Genomic DNA, 12490 nt, shown 5'->3' with positions numbered 1-12490 from the left:
ATGGAGAAATTTGAGACCGACGCTATCCAGACTGCCACTCTGCGCCCAACCTTATGGAAGAGGTACGTGGATGACACTTTTGTCATCTGGCCACATGGCCGGCCAGCTCGAGACCAATTCTTCGACCACATCAATTCCATACACCCAGCCATCAGATTTACCATGGAAGTCGAAAAAGATGGCACGGTACCTTTTTTGGATGTCCCAATTAAAAAGAGACCTGATGGTTCAATGAGCCACTCTGTCTATAGGAAAGCTACCAATACACATAGGCAGTGAAGTCAAGCACGTACACCAAGCTCTTAAGGCTAATGGTTACTCCGACTATACAATCCGCAAAGCTATCACTCAAACCATGAAGAAGGACCCTCTTGAGGAGCCTTTCAAAACCACCACTTTACCCTACATTGCGGGGATCACAAAAAAGATCTCCAAAATCTTAAATAAACACAAGATCCAGGTCCGTTTCAACACATTACATAAAATTCGTGATCTGGTTCCGTCTGCAAAAGATGTGATTCCGGACACAGTACTCTGGTGTCTACAAAATAAGTTGCCTCTGTGGTAGTAGTTACATTGGAGAAACCAAACGCCATGTCTCGGACCGCATCCGTGAACATAAAGCAGACCTTAAACACGGTAGGACCAACACCTCGGCCGTGGCAGATCATTGTTATAATTCAGTAGGCACACATGACATTGACTTTTCCAAGACAGAGGTTCTTTGTAAGCCATCTGGCTACCATGAGAGATTCGTTGATGAGGCTATCCACATATACAAGCACAGAGACAATTTCAACCGAGAAGATGGATTCTGGCTTAGCAATCATTGGAAAGATTTGATAAACCATTTCAGGTCTTAATTGATTGTTCACGCTTACAGTGGCTTTCAGACAGTATACATTAATTTTTCGTCTCCCCCTCCTCTTTTCAGAACATAGATGGACTAGTCCTTGTAAATAAACTGCCAAATCGCTGCGCGTGGCGCTGACGTTTAAATAAATACACCGTTGAAAAATACATTTATGCAAACCGACACACCTGATGACGACCGTTTATGTTATGGTCGAAACGTCGTGAGAATTTTTATTGTTTTATATTTTATTATTTTATTGTTTCCCTTAAACGTGACTACCGAAAGAGCTAAGACTATGAATTACTGCAGTCACGAAAGCTTTAAATCAAAATTTAAACTCCACTCACTCAGTCGAACAGGGGGAGATCAAACAAACTCCACTCACTCACTCTGTAGAACAGGGGGAGATCATACAAACTCCACTCACTCACTCTGTAGGACAGTGGGAGATCATACAAACTCCACTCACTCACTCTGTAGAACAGGGGGAGATCATACAAACTCCACTCACTCACTCTGTAGGACAGGGGGAGATCATACAAACTCCACTCACTCACTCTGTAGGACAGGGGGAGATCATACAAACTCCACTCACTCACTCTGTAGGACAGGGGGAGATCATACAAACTCCACTCACTCACTCTGTAGGACAGGGGGAGATCATACAAACTCCACTCACTCACTCTGTAGGACAGGGGGAGATCATACAAACTCCACTCACTCACTCTGTAGGACAGGGGGAGATCATACAAACTCCACTCACTCTCACTCAGTAGAACAGGGGGAGATCATACAAACTCCCCTCACTCATTCTGTAGGACAGGGGAAGATCATACAAACTCCACTCACTCAATAGAACAGGGGAAGATCATACAAACTCCACTCACTCACTCTGTAGAACAGGGGGAGATCACACAAACTCCACTCACTCGCTCTGTAGAACAGGGGGCGATCATACAAACTCCACTCACTCAGTAGAACATAGGGAGATCACACAAACTCCACTCACTCACTCTGTAGAACGTAGGGAGATCATACAAACTCCACTCACTCTGTAGAACAGGGGGAGATCATACAAACTCCATGCAGAAAGTGTGCCCTAGTCAGGGTATCGAACCCTGGCCGGAAATTATGGACGCACATTATATTTTAAATTGGAGCAAAATACTTGTTTTAATTATTATTACTACATCATTAGTATTTAGAACTTTTTTTCTCTCAATGTATACACGACACAAAGGTTTTTCAAAACGTGTCCCCAATACTCAGCAGTGGCTGCAGAGATTCAAAAAAGGTGCTCTCCGTTACAAGGCCGGCATCTGTCCGTCCCTGGCATCTGTACGCCATCCCAGTCGTGAAATGCGTCCGTGAACAAGACAATCCCCACTTGGGCACCAAGAAATTCAGTCGCTTGGGAGCTGGACACTTCACCATATACAATCGTGGACAACAACAACAACAACCGCCGTTCGTCACCAAGTGGCGGTGACGTCACCACGACGCTCGTGCCAGGCTAGGTGCACGTTGAGGCCACGCGAAGTGACGAACGACGCCCGCTGGCAGGAGGTCACGGGGCAGACCCAGCAGGTGGCACGGGTCGACTAACCGAGATGACAGACGACTGGCCGATGCACCACCTGTGCCCCCCTACGGTAACAACTTGCCGTGCATTAGCAACCCGGACAATAACAAACACACGCACACATTGATAATGTACATCGGAGCACCTGCGGGCATTACAAATGTCCACGTGCAGAGCTGAACACACCACATACGGTGACAAAATCTTCTCCTCCCCCACGTAGCCAACGCAGCCACTGTCGGGGCCAAGTTGCCGTGAGCGAGCACCGCTCACCTCCACAGGCCGCTGGGGGTAAGTGCTGTTGGTGAGCAGCGCCGATCAAGGCCAGATCCGCTCGCTCGCTCGTGCATGGCTATCACCACCACCACCACCACACCTGGGTCTCGCCGGTGCAGGTGTTTCATTGACGCTGCAGCCGGGGGAGGAAGAGGGGGGGAAATGATTTTATGGCTGAGCCGACCTACGGGAGGGCCGGACCTGGGGGATAAGATTTTTCCTTCCACGGGTTTGGCAGTGCCTTTGCAGCGCCCGGGGGTGAAAAAAAAAAGTTTAATATTTTTTTAAAAACCCTTTTGTGCACCAGCTACTCAAACCATTTCACCAGGTAAGGCCCCACTCTGCGACCAGCTGCCATCACAAATGAAGCGGGATTATCATCATCATCATCACGTGGAAATGTATAGCAGCGGCCAAATATTCTTAAACGCGTGGCGATGTTGATGCTGAATGTGGGAGGGGGAAAAAAACCGGAGAGCCCGAAGGGAACAAAAAAACAAATCCACGTGACCAAGGGGAGAGGGAGACAAACTCCAAAGACACACACACAAACTCCAAAGACACACACAAACTCCAAAGACACACACACAAACTCCAAAGACACACACACAAACTCCAAAGACACACACACAAACTCCAAAGACACGCGCACACTCCAAATACACGCGCACACTCCAAATACACACGCACACTCCAAAGACACACACACAAACTCCAAAGACACACACACACAAACTCCAAAGACACACACACAAACTCCAAAGACACACACACAAACTCCAAAGACACACACACAAACTCCAAAGACACACGCACACTCCAAATACACACACACACAAACTCCAAATACACACACACAAACTCCAAAGACACAGCGGGTGTCAGGGTCGGGATCGAACCCACGCGCACCTGCATCATGGTCAGGCGAAGTCGTCAACGTCGCCTCGCCACCCTGATGGCCCCCCCCCCCCCCTCCCCCCACACACACACAGAGAGCCCCCCTTATGTTTAAACTTAGCCCCCCGCCCCCCCCCCCCACGTAGGGGAAAGTCCAGCGATCGTGAACACGGAGGCAGCAGCGACTGCTGGCGCCGTGCACACGTCAGAGACAAAGATCCCCCGTGTAGCCTTAACAAGAGCGGGGGGCAAGTGCCTGTCGTGGCGAGCTAGCGGCGCCTACGGAGGCCGGCGCCGTGGAACACGCCCGGCCGCCTCCGTCACCCCCGGTGGCGACGCTTACACGTCGCGCCACGGGACTCATTCGAGGCCGAGCCGACCCAGGGGAGGCACAGCACCGGACCGGGTAACCGTCGCCGGCGTTGGCCGGGAGCGGGAATGGAACTCGGGGCCGCCGGGTTGGTGGCACAGCGGCACCGACCTCTCGACTCGTCAGAGGCGACTGGCACGACGCACCACCACCACCACGTTGCTCCTGCCTACGACGCACCACCAACACCTCGCCATCGCGCAAACACAACGCACAACTCAGACGCCACTTACACACACCACTGACGAATCACAATCTCATCCCACCAGCAGAGATGGTGGGGGGGGGGGTGTGGGGGGCACCACGACCCCCCCCCCCCGATCGTCATTATTATTTGTTGATGAGTAGAGGGGTACGCTCACCCACACCGCCACGCTCCCTGCCCAGCCGCCCGTCGTAGTCATCACCACCATCACCACCACCACCACCACCACAACCAAAACCACCACCACCACCACCACAACCACCACCGCCACCACCACAACCACCACCACCACCGCCACCACCGCCACCTTCACCGTCGTCATCCCGCCGCTTGCCGGGCCGGCGCATCGCGGCGCAGGCGGACGCCAGCGCCCGGCAGGCCCGGCCGCGGGCGCTGGGCCGGTGGTGGCTGGGGTCCAGCACGTTGGTGGAGCGCCGCTCCGCGTTGTAGAGCCACTCCTCGTACGGGCACGGCGGGAAGGTCGGCAGGCCCCAGCCGCGGCGCGCCTGGAACAGCGTGCCGGCCAGGGCCAGGGAGGCCCACACGCTCACCAGCACGTAGTCTGGGGGGGGCGGCAGGCACGGAGCCGGCCAGCTCGTCACGGGAGACCCGGGTCCTTCCACAACACGGAGCGCGGCGACAACCGCGCGGGAGCCAACGTGGCGTCCGGCCGGCCCGAGTCCCCCCCTGGCCGGCGGCGGCGGCGTTGGCCTCACCGTTGGTCTGGAAGGGCGCCGCGTTGTAGACCCGCGTGTAGTCTTTGAGGGCCGCGCGCCGCACCGTGTTGAGCAGCAGGTAGGGCAGCGAGGAGCGCACGAACACGGCGCAGGCCAGCACCACGGCGTAGCCGCCCAGCACGGCGCACGCCACCACGCTCAGCTACGCACGGGCGCCGGCAGGGGGGGGTAGAGGGGCACAAACACCGTGGCACATGGTGGCTCGTGAATCCGGCGTACAGGCAGAGGAGAGGGAGCCCAGAGAGAGAGAGCCCAGATCCCAAAAACACAGAGCCTCCAGACTTTAACCTTTAAAATATATACACTTTTTTTTTAATGGCTTATAAGAAGCGTCAATGGCAACAAGCGGTGGCAGTAGACACGTCCACGACAACACAAAGGTGTTCACGTCACGTGTGACCGGGCATCATCTGAGAGATGGGGGGTGTGGGAGCGCGAATTAAAAACCCGCGCAGCCAAGCGAATTATTGACAATTGGGCACAGGGCGTCCTGGGCACCCCCACCCCCCACCGGTATGACGGAGTACACAGCACTGTCCTCTGGACAGCCTGGTCCCTTCACCTGATGAAGGCCGCTTGTGTTGTGGCCGAAACGTCGTGAGATTTTTTTTTACTTTTTTTTTTTTTTAACGTGACTTTTACCGAATAGAACCGAAAGAGTTGGGATCCTTGCAGTCACGAAAGCTTCAAAATCTAGAAGAGTACGCGTGCCCAAGCCTTTAGCCGTGCTTTCACGAGGACCTTCAAAAAGCACTGCCAGTGCCCCACGGCCAAGCCCATCGCCTTCCAATCTCCGCTGCCTCGCTTTGTACACCGCCATCGCTGCCCTTGGGCACAGCCACGCCACGGGTATTGCCGTTGTGATCGATGCTGCAGACGCCGCACATCCAACAAGGCCCATCCTCCTCATGACCGAGCCGACTCCAGGTGGAGTTTCGCGGTGTTTCTGTCTTGGCTTGGGGTGCAGTTAAAACGTCCCCCTGCCTGCGGTTGTTCGTGCGTTGAGCGCACTAGAACATGCCAAAGTGTCGTTGTCAAGAAAAGTTTCCTGGTCGGGCTTTTGCTTCGGTGCCTACACCATTAAAACAAACTCGGAATTTGGTGTTCTTCATCTAAAAAAAAAAAAATCAACCGAAGCTAGGAGACCCCCTTCACAATCTCCATAATAAAAAAGCATTACTAAATACATTTTTTAAAAAAACACGCTTTAATTAAAACGTACCGTGCTAGTAATGGAAGGACTCCACGACTCGAGGAAGTGGGCCCCGAAGCTTGCCACAACGCAAGGGGACCGTGGCGATTTACAGCCAACGCGAATTGATCGTGGACAATTAGACCCAAGCAGAAACATAACATTTACAAAATAATGTTTAAAAATATAGATTTTTTTTATATTTAACGATAGAATATAGTATTGTCATCAGTATGACACAAGTATACCAAGTTTGCAGTCGATATCACATTGGGAAGTGGGTTAAAATCGAGTTACAAGATTTGAGGATACAACAACAACAACAGACAGCGAGTTAAATAAAAGCGTAAAAAAAGGGAACTCTAGCATGCACCGTGCTCCGAACAGGATTACCTCTCCGGCAGTGCGATCGTCAGGGTGGCCGCCGAGAGAGTCTACCTCACTTGGCACCTAGGGGAGTCCCTGAGAGAGAGTCTACCCCACTTGGCACCTAGGGGAGTCCCTGAGAGAGAGTCTACCCCACTTGGCACCTAGGGGAGTCCCTGTGAGAGAGTCTACCCCACTTGGCACCTAGGGGAGTCCCTGAGAGAGAGTCTACCCCACTTGGCACCTAGGGGAGTCCCTGAGAGAGAGTCTACCCCACTTGGCACCTAGGGGAGTCCCTGAGAGAGAGTCTACCCCACTTGGCACCTAGGGGAGTCCCTGAGAGAGAGTCTACCCCACTTGGCACCTAGGGGAGTCCCTGAGAGAGAGTCTACCCCACTTGGCACCTAGGGGAGTCCCTGAGAGAGAGTCTACCCCACTTGGCACCTAGGGGAGTCCCTGAGAGAGAGTCTACCCCACTTGGCACCTAGGGGAGTCCCTGAGAGAGAGTCTACCTCACTTGGCACCTAGGGGAGTGCCTGAGAGAGAGTCTACCTCACTTGGCACCTAGGGGAGTCCCTGAGAGAGAGTCTACCCCACTTGGCACCTAGGGGAGTCCCTGAGAGAGAGTCTACCCCACTTGGCACCTAGGGGAGTCCCTGAGAGAGAGTCTACCTCACTTGGCACCTAGGGGAGTGCCTGAGAGAGAGTCTACCTCACTTGGCACCTAGGGGAGTCCCTGTGAGAGAGTCTACCCCACTTGGCACCTAGGGGAGTCCCTGAGAGAGAGTCTACCCCACTTGGCACCTAGGGGAGTCCCTGAGAGAGAGTCTACCCCACTTGGCACCTAGGGGAGTCAGCTGAGAGAGAGTCGACCCCACTTGGCACCTAGGGGAGTCCCTGAGAGAGAGTCTACCCCACTTGGCACCTAGGGGAGTCACCTGAGAGAGAGTCTACCCCACTTGGCACCTAGGGGAGTCCCTGAGAGAGAGTCTACCCCACTTGGCACCTAGGGGAGTCCCTGAGAGAGAGTCTACCACACTTGGCACCTAGGGGAGTCCCTGAGAGAGAGTCTACCCCACTTGGCACCTAGGGGAGTCCCTGAGAGAGAGTCTACCCCACTTGGCACCTAGGGGAGTCCGCCGAGATTCGTTTCTTGGGTTGCAGCACAAAATCCGCTTTGTCCTTTCCAAGAGAACAAAGAGCTTGCATCTGTGCCTTTGGCTACTTGGGTGCCCCATTACTCTGGCAAGGCCAGCAGTCAGTCCATATAGCTGGGTAGGGTATTTAAGCACCACTAATTAGTTTTACTGCAGGGTTCAACACCTCTTGTTACAGCTTCTGTGCCGTAGCCTTCAAAACGGGAGCACTCCTTCCCTGTCGAAGCGAGACCTCAATGAACCCCATTTGAGCGGGGAAGGTTTCCTCAACTCTAACCTTGTGCTTCCCTAAGGTAGGGCTTGAGGAAGCCTTCGATTTTGTGGGGAAGGGGGGGGGGGAGGAGGCACTGCTCATGGGCATCTTTCGCGAGTGAGAAACTCCTCATCTCGCGCACTGCATCCTCCACTGTCAGTCCTCCACATCCGAGTGATAGGAGCTGTTTGTGATTTCCAGGAGCTCCAGGATTGTCAGCCGAGGAATCTTCCTCGTCCACCCTCGGCGCACCGACACGTTCGGATTTCCCCTCGTCGACATTTCCCTTGCCACGTGTGGCTCCTTCTATCGCCACGCCCTGCTGTTGCTGCTGAGCGGCAGCAGGGTGCTTAGGGGCAGCGGCAGCGGCGTCGTGCCCCTTGGCAGCGCGACCACCACCACCACCACCACCACGGTGAAAGCGTCGTGTGTCGGCAGCGTGTTGTTGCCGGCTGCCGGGCCCTTTCTGCGGCCTCGGCGGCTCTTCCCCTTTCATGCTTCGGGGCAGTTCCGCCGGGTGTGGCCGACACCGCCACAAGCAAAGCAGCGATTCAAGGTCGGCCGCCACGTGCACCGCGTCGCCGTGTCCGTCCGCGGCGTATTGGAGGTCTAAATTAGCGTCTCCGTCGCCGAGTATATAACGAAGGCTTGGCGCCGAAAAGAGAGGATATGCTGCAGCGTCTAGCCGTCGCCCCCTCAACGGTAGCACGATCATCATTCCAGGAGAGACTACCGCGTACCACAACGTTTCAGATCACGTTCTAGATCAGAGTTGTTGAGGAAAGGGTGGGGGGGCATTGGAGAGGACGATCTTGACTGCAGGGGAGGTCGAAAGGTGTGCACGGCACAAAGTTCCCCCCCTTGATGTCAATCCCCGCCTCGACAATGTGCACCACCATATCCCTCTTTAGCCACCAACACGACCCACTCCGCGGTTCACGCTCGCCAGCCCCACCGCGCTCGCCAGCGGCGGTAGCAAACACCCCCCCCCCCCTCCACCCCGCACCGATCTCCGCTGGAGGAAAAGCAAGCGAAGCCGTTCCTCCGAGCGAGAGACTCGTAATGTGCAATCATGAACAGTACGGACAAGTGGTCAGAAAAGTAAAAAAAAGTTTCACTTGAAAAGGAGAGACGAGGAAAGAAAGAAGCATCAAGAGAACAGAAAGAATTAAGGAGGTGCTGTGAGAGAAGGAGTGGAAACGAGAGGACCCAGCCTGCCAAACCAAGGAGGCCTGCAGCGTGGTGGCGAGTGCCGTTGGGACAAAGCAAACACCAGAAAAGCAGAAATAGAAAACGCCACGTGCAGTAACAAAATACTTACCCCTCCTCCTCTTTGGTTCTTTCGGTAAAGTCACACGACCTTCCCGAAAGAACCAAAGATTATAAAACACTCACGGTTTTGGGAAGGAGACTTTTGACACAATACGATTCCGAGGATGAAGGAAAGGAGAGAAAATAGTCCACCACCACAGGCGAGTTTACTCTCGCTCTTAGGCGAGGTTTAGGATGTGGAAAAACGCAGGCCCCTGTGCATAGAGAGAGAGAGAGAGGAAGAGAGAGAGAGCCGAGGAGAGAACGACAGAGAGAGAGAGCGCGCTCGGGCACGGCAGCAAGCTAACACGAGGGAGCGACAGACACCGGGAGAGGCCACTCAACTATGGGGGTGGGAAGACACGGATAGGGGGCGGTGCGGAACGACGACGACAACGGCGGGGAGTTTCACGGCTTGTGTGCCACGTTCTCGCCACGCTCACGGGGGGAGGGGGGAGTGCGTGGCTCTCACCACGAAGGGACACAGCAGCAGCATGATGGGGACAAAGAGCGTGCCACAGGTGAAGCACATCCAGAAGTTGACGTCACTTTGGAAGAGTCGGAGATCACCTGCAAGGAGAGAGAGAGGGAGAGAGGGTCAGGGGGGGAATGTGCTCCAGGGTTTACCCCCCCTCCCCCTCCCCACATTCTCTTGGAAGGGGTCTTCAGTGGAGACCGCAGGCCCAAGATCCAGTCTTCTAGGAGCAGAGTAAACCCCCTACCACCACCACCACTATATCCTCATGATAAACACCACCATATTCACAGCGACCACCATTTGCCATATCATAACCATCGACCCACAATTACCATATCCTCACATCACCGCAACCAACATTGGCACCATCATTAAATGGCACCACCACCTATTCCACCACCACAATAAATTACACATTCCTAACAACAAGTGGTTGGTCGGGGGGAGGGGGGTGGTTGGTGGTGGCGGTGTCGGTGTGAGGTCGACGAGGTTGGTGGTGGTGTCGGTGTGAGGTCGATGAGGTTGGTGGTGGCGTCGGTGTGAGGTCGACGAGGTTGGTGGCGATTCAAGATTTGAAGCTTTCGTGACTGCAAGGATCCACACTCTTTGGTTCTAGTCGGTAAAGTCACGTAGTAGGTAAAAAAACAAAAATCACGACGTTTCACGATATAATTTACTCCGATACCAAGGTTCTTTGCAAACCCACGGGTTTTTAGCAGAGATTTGTTCACGAGGCAATTCAGATCTACAAACACAGACACAATTTCAACCGAGAAGAGGGTTTCAAATTAAGCAACTATTGGAAAGATGTTCTAAATGGAACCAAACATTAAACTAATTTCAATGGTACAGTATATTTTTCAAGTAGTGGTACCCCAAACTTTCGCAGCTCTTAAATACCCTTTTCACACCATCAATAGGTAAACTCCCCCTCCCCCCCGTGCCAACCGGCAAGTCCACCCGCATGTACACCACCTCTATGCTAAGTCGGCCAATCAAATGCTAATTTTTATGCTAATTCCTTTGTCAAGGCACCTTGTTTCCTCGCACACAGCTTAAAGGTCGCGGTCTGAGCGTGGCCGTGCTTCACTCCAGCGCTGTCCTCGAGACAGCCTGGTCCCTTCACCTGATGAAGGCCGCTTGTGTTGTAGCCGAAACGTCGTGATTTTTGTTGTTTCATTTTTTACCTACGTGACTTTACCCAATAGAACCAAAGAGTTGGTGGTGGTGTCGGTGTGAGGTCGATGAGGTTGGTGGTGTCGGTGAAGGTCGATGTGGTTGGTGGTGGTGTCAGTGTGATGTCAATGTGGATGGTGGTGGTGTGTGGTCGATGAGGTTGGTGGTGGTGTCGGCGTGAGGTCGATGAGGTTGGTGGTGGTGTCGGCGTGTGGTCGATGAGGTTGGTGGTGGTGGTGGTGTGAGGTCGATGAGGTTGGTGGTGGTGTCGGCGTGAGGTCGATGAGGTTGGTGGTGGTATCGGTGCGTGGTTGATGAGGTTGGTGGTGGTGTCGGCGTGTGGTCGATGAGGTTGGTGGTGGTGGTGGTGTGAGGTCGATGAGGTTGGTGGTGGTGTCGGCGTGAGGTCGATGAGGTTGGTGGTGGTATCGGTGCGTGGTCGATGAGGTTGGTGGTGGTGTCGGCGGTGTCCTCACCGAGTGGGGAGAAGAAGGCGGCGGAGGCGAGTAGGAATCCGAGGAGAGTGCCGCTGGCGAGCACGCACACCGTGCACAAGCCCAGACGCCACCACAGCGCCAGCAGCAGCAGCCCGGCCACCACTCCCGCAGAGCACGAGATGGCCACACGCGCTGGGGACGGGGGAAGCCAGCGGCGCCGTCACCGTCACGGGTCGCCAGCGCACGGCCACACAAAACGGCGTCCACGCGCGCCCGTCCACGCGTCTCACCGGCGTCGCCGAGGTCTGCCGTGGTGTGGACGCTCGTGTGGATGGCCGTGTGCACGGTGACGCGCGTCACCACCACGTACACCGCAAGGCAGCCCAGCGAGAAACCGTCCAGGAACACCTCTGCAGCAGCAGCAGCAGCAGCAGCAACAACCGGCTACATTATTGCAACTCGCTGCTCTAACGGGACGTCTGGCAAATACAAACAAAAAACATCAGCAAGCTGCAGCGTGTGCACAACATTCTGTGGCCACGCGTCGGGGATCAAACCCACGACCTCCTGCATACCAGGCAAGGGAGATAACATCGCCTAGCCACAGCAGCGACTCGCTACCGGTCGGCGAACGACTTCGTTGCGAGGTCGTCGCACTCAACATCACGCGCACAGAGTGGGGCTTGGCCACAAATGAACCACGCGAGACCTCGCTGCCGATCTCATCGTCAGCACGGAGCGTTAAAAACCATCGTGACGTGGGACTCCGGCCATCCCCGCGGCAGCGGCAGCGGCTGGCCATCAAAAAGAAATGGTGGTCACCGCATCGCGCGCTTTCGGATGCACTCCTGCAGCCGTGTGCAGCGCTCTTCCTTCCGAAATCAAAAAGCCACTGGGAGAGCTGCGATGCACCTTTAAAAAAAAAAATCTACATTTTTGTTTAAACTCGTAACTTCAGGAAATGCTTTTTGTGTTTCGCTCCTCTTCCTTTCTCCCCGCACCTCCGATTGGCACGGTCGGCTACGTACGGTGCGAAAGAAGTTCAACGTACGTACACGCGCAACACCACCATCGTCAATCGGCCTACTAATACCACGAGGATGCCGTTTAAAAAATCGCAACTCAAAGTTCCCCCCCCCACCAAACTCACCTTTGCCAGGCACGAGCACCTGGGCCCAACGGGAGGAGGAAGGGGAC

General features: G+C 54.5%; 1 protein-coding gene across 1 annotated transcript in view; it reads right to left on the bottom strand.

Moving 5' to 3' along the window:
- Window positions 1-3726: 3726 nt before the first annotated feature.
- The window catches only part of LOC116956388 (transmembrane 7 superfamily member 3-like), a 29931-nt gene continuing 21167 nt past the window's right edge, over window positions 3727-12490 (bottom strand). The window contains exons 8-12 of the mRNA XM_076054233.1: window positions 11584-11703; window positions 11333-11485; window positions 9675-9772; window positions 4903-5065; window positions 3727-4748 (exon numbers count right to left, since the gene is read on the bottom strand). Of these exons, the coding sequence (XP_075910348.1) occupies window positions 4312-4748; window positions 4903-5065; window positions 9675-9772; window positions 11333-11485; window positions 11584-11703 (971 nt within the window). The 3' untranslated portion in view covers window positions 3727-4311. The remainder of the gene's footprint in view (window positions 4749-4902; window positions 5066-9674; window positions 9773-11332; window positions 11486-11583; window positions 11704-12490) is intronic.

This window comes from Petromyzon marinus, chromosome 65 (assembly GCF_048934315.1).
Source record: "Petromyzon marinus isolate PM22_M1 ecotype Great Lakes invasive population chromosome 65, UKy_Petmar_22M1.pri1.0, whole genome shotgun sequence".
Lineage (NCBI taxonomy): Eukaryota > Metazoa > Chordata > Hyperoartia > Petromyzontiformes > Petromyzontidae > Petromyzon > Petromyzon marinus.
Note: the sequence above shows the minus strand (reverse complement) of the source record. Positions and strands in the feature narration are given on the sequence as shown.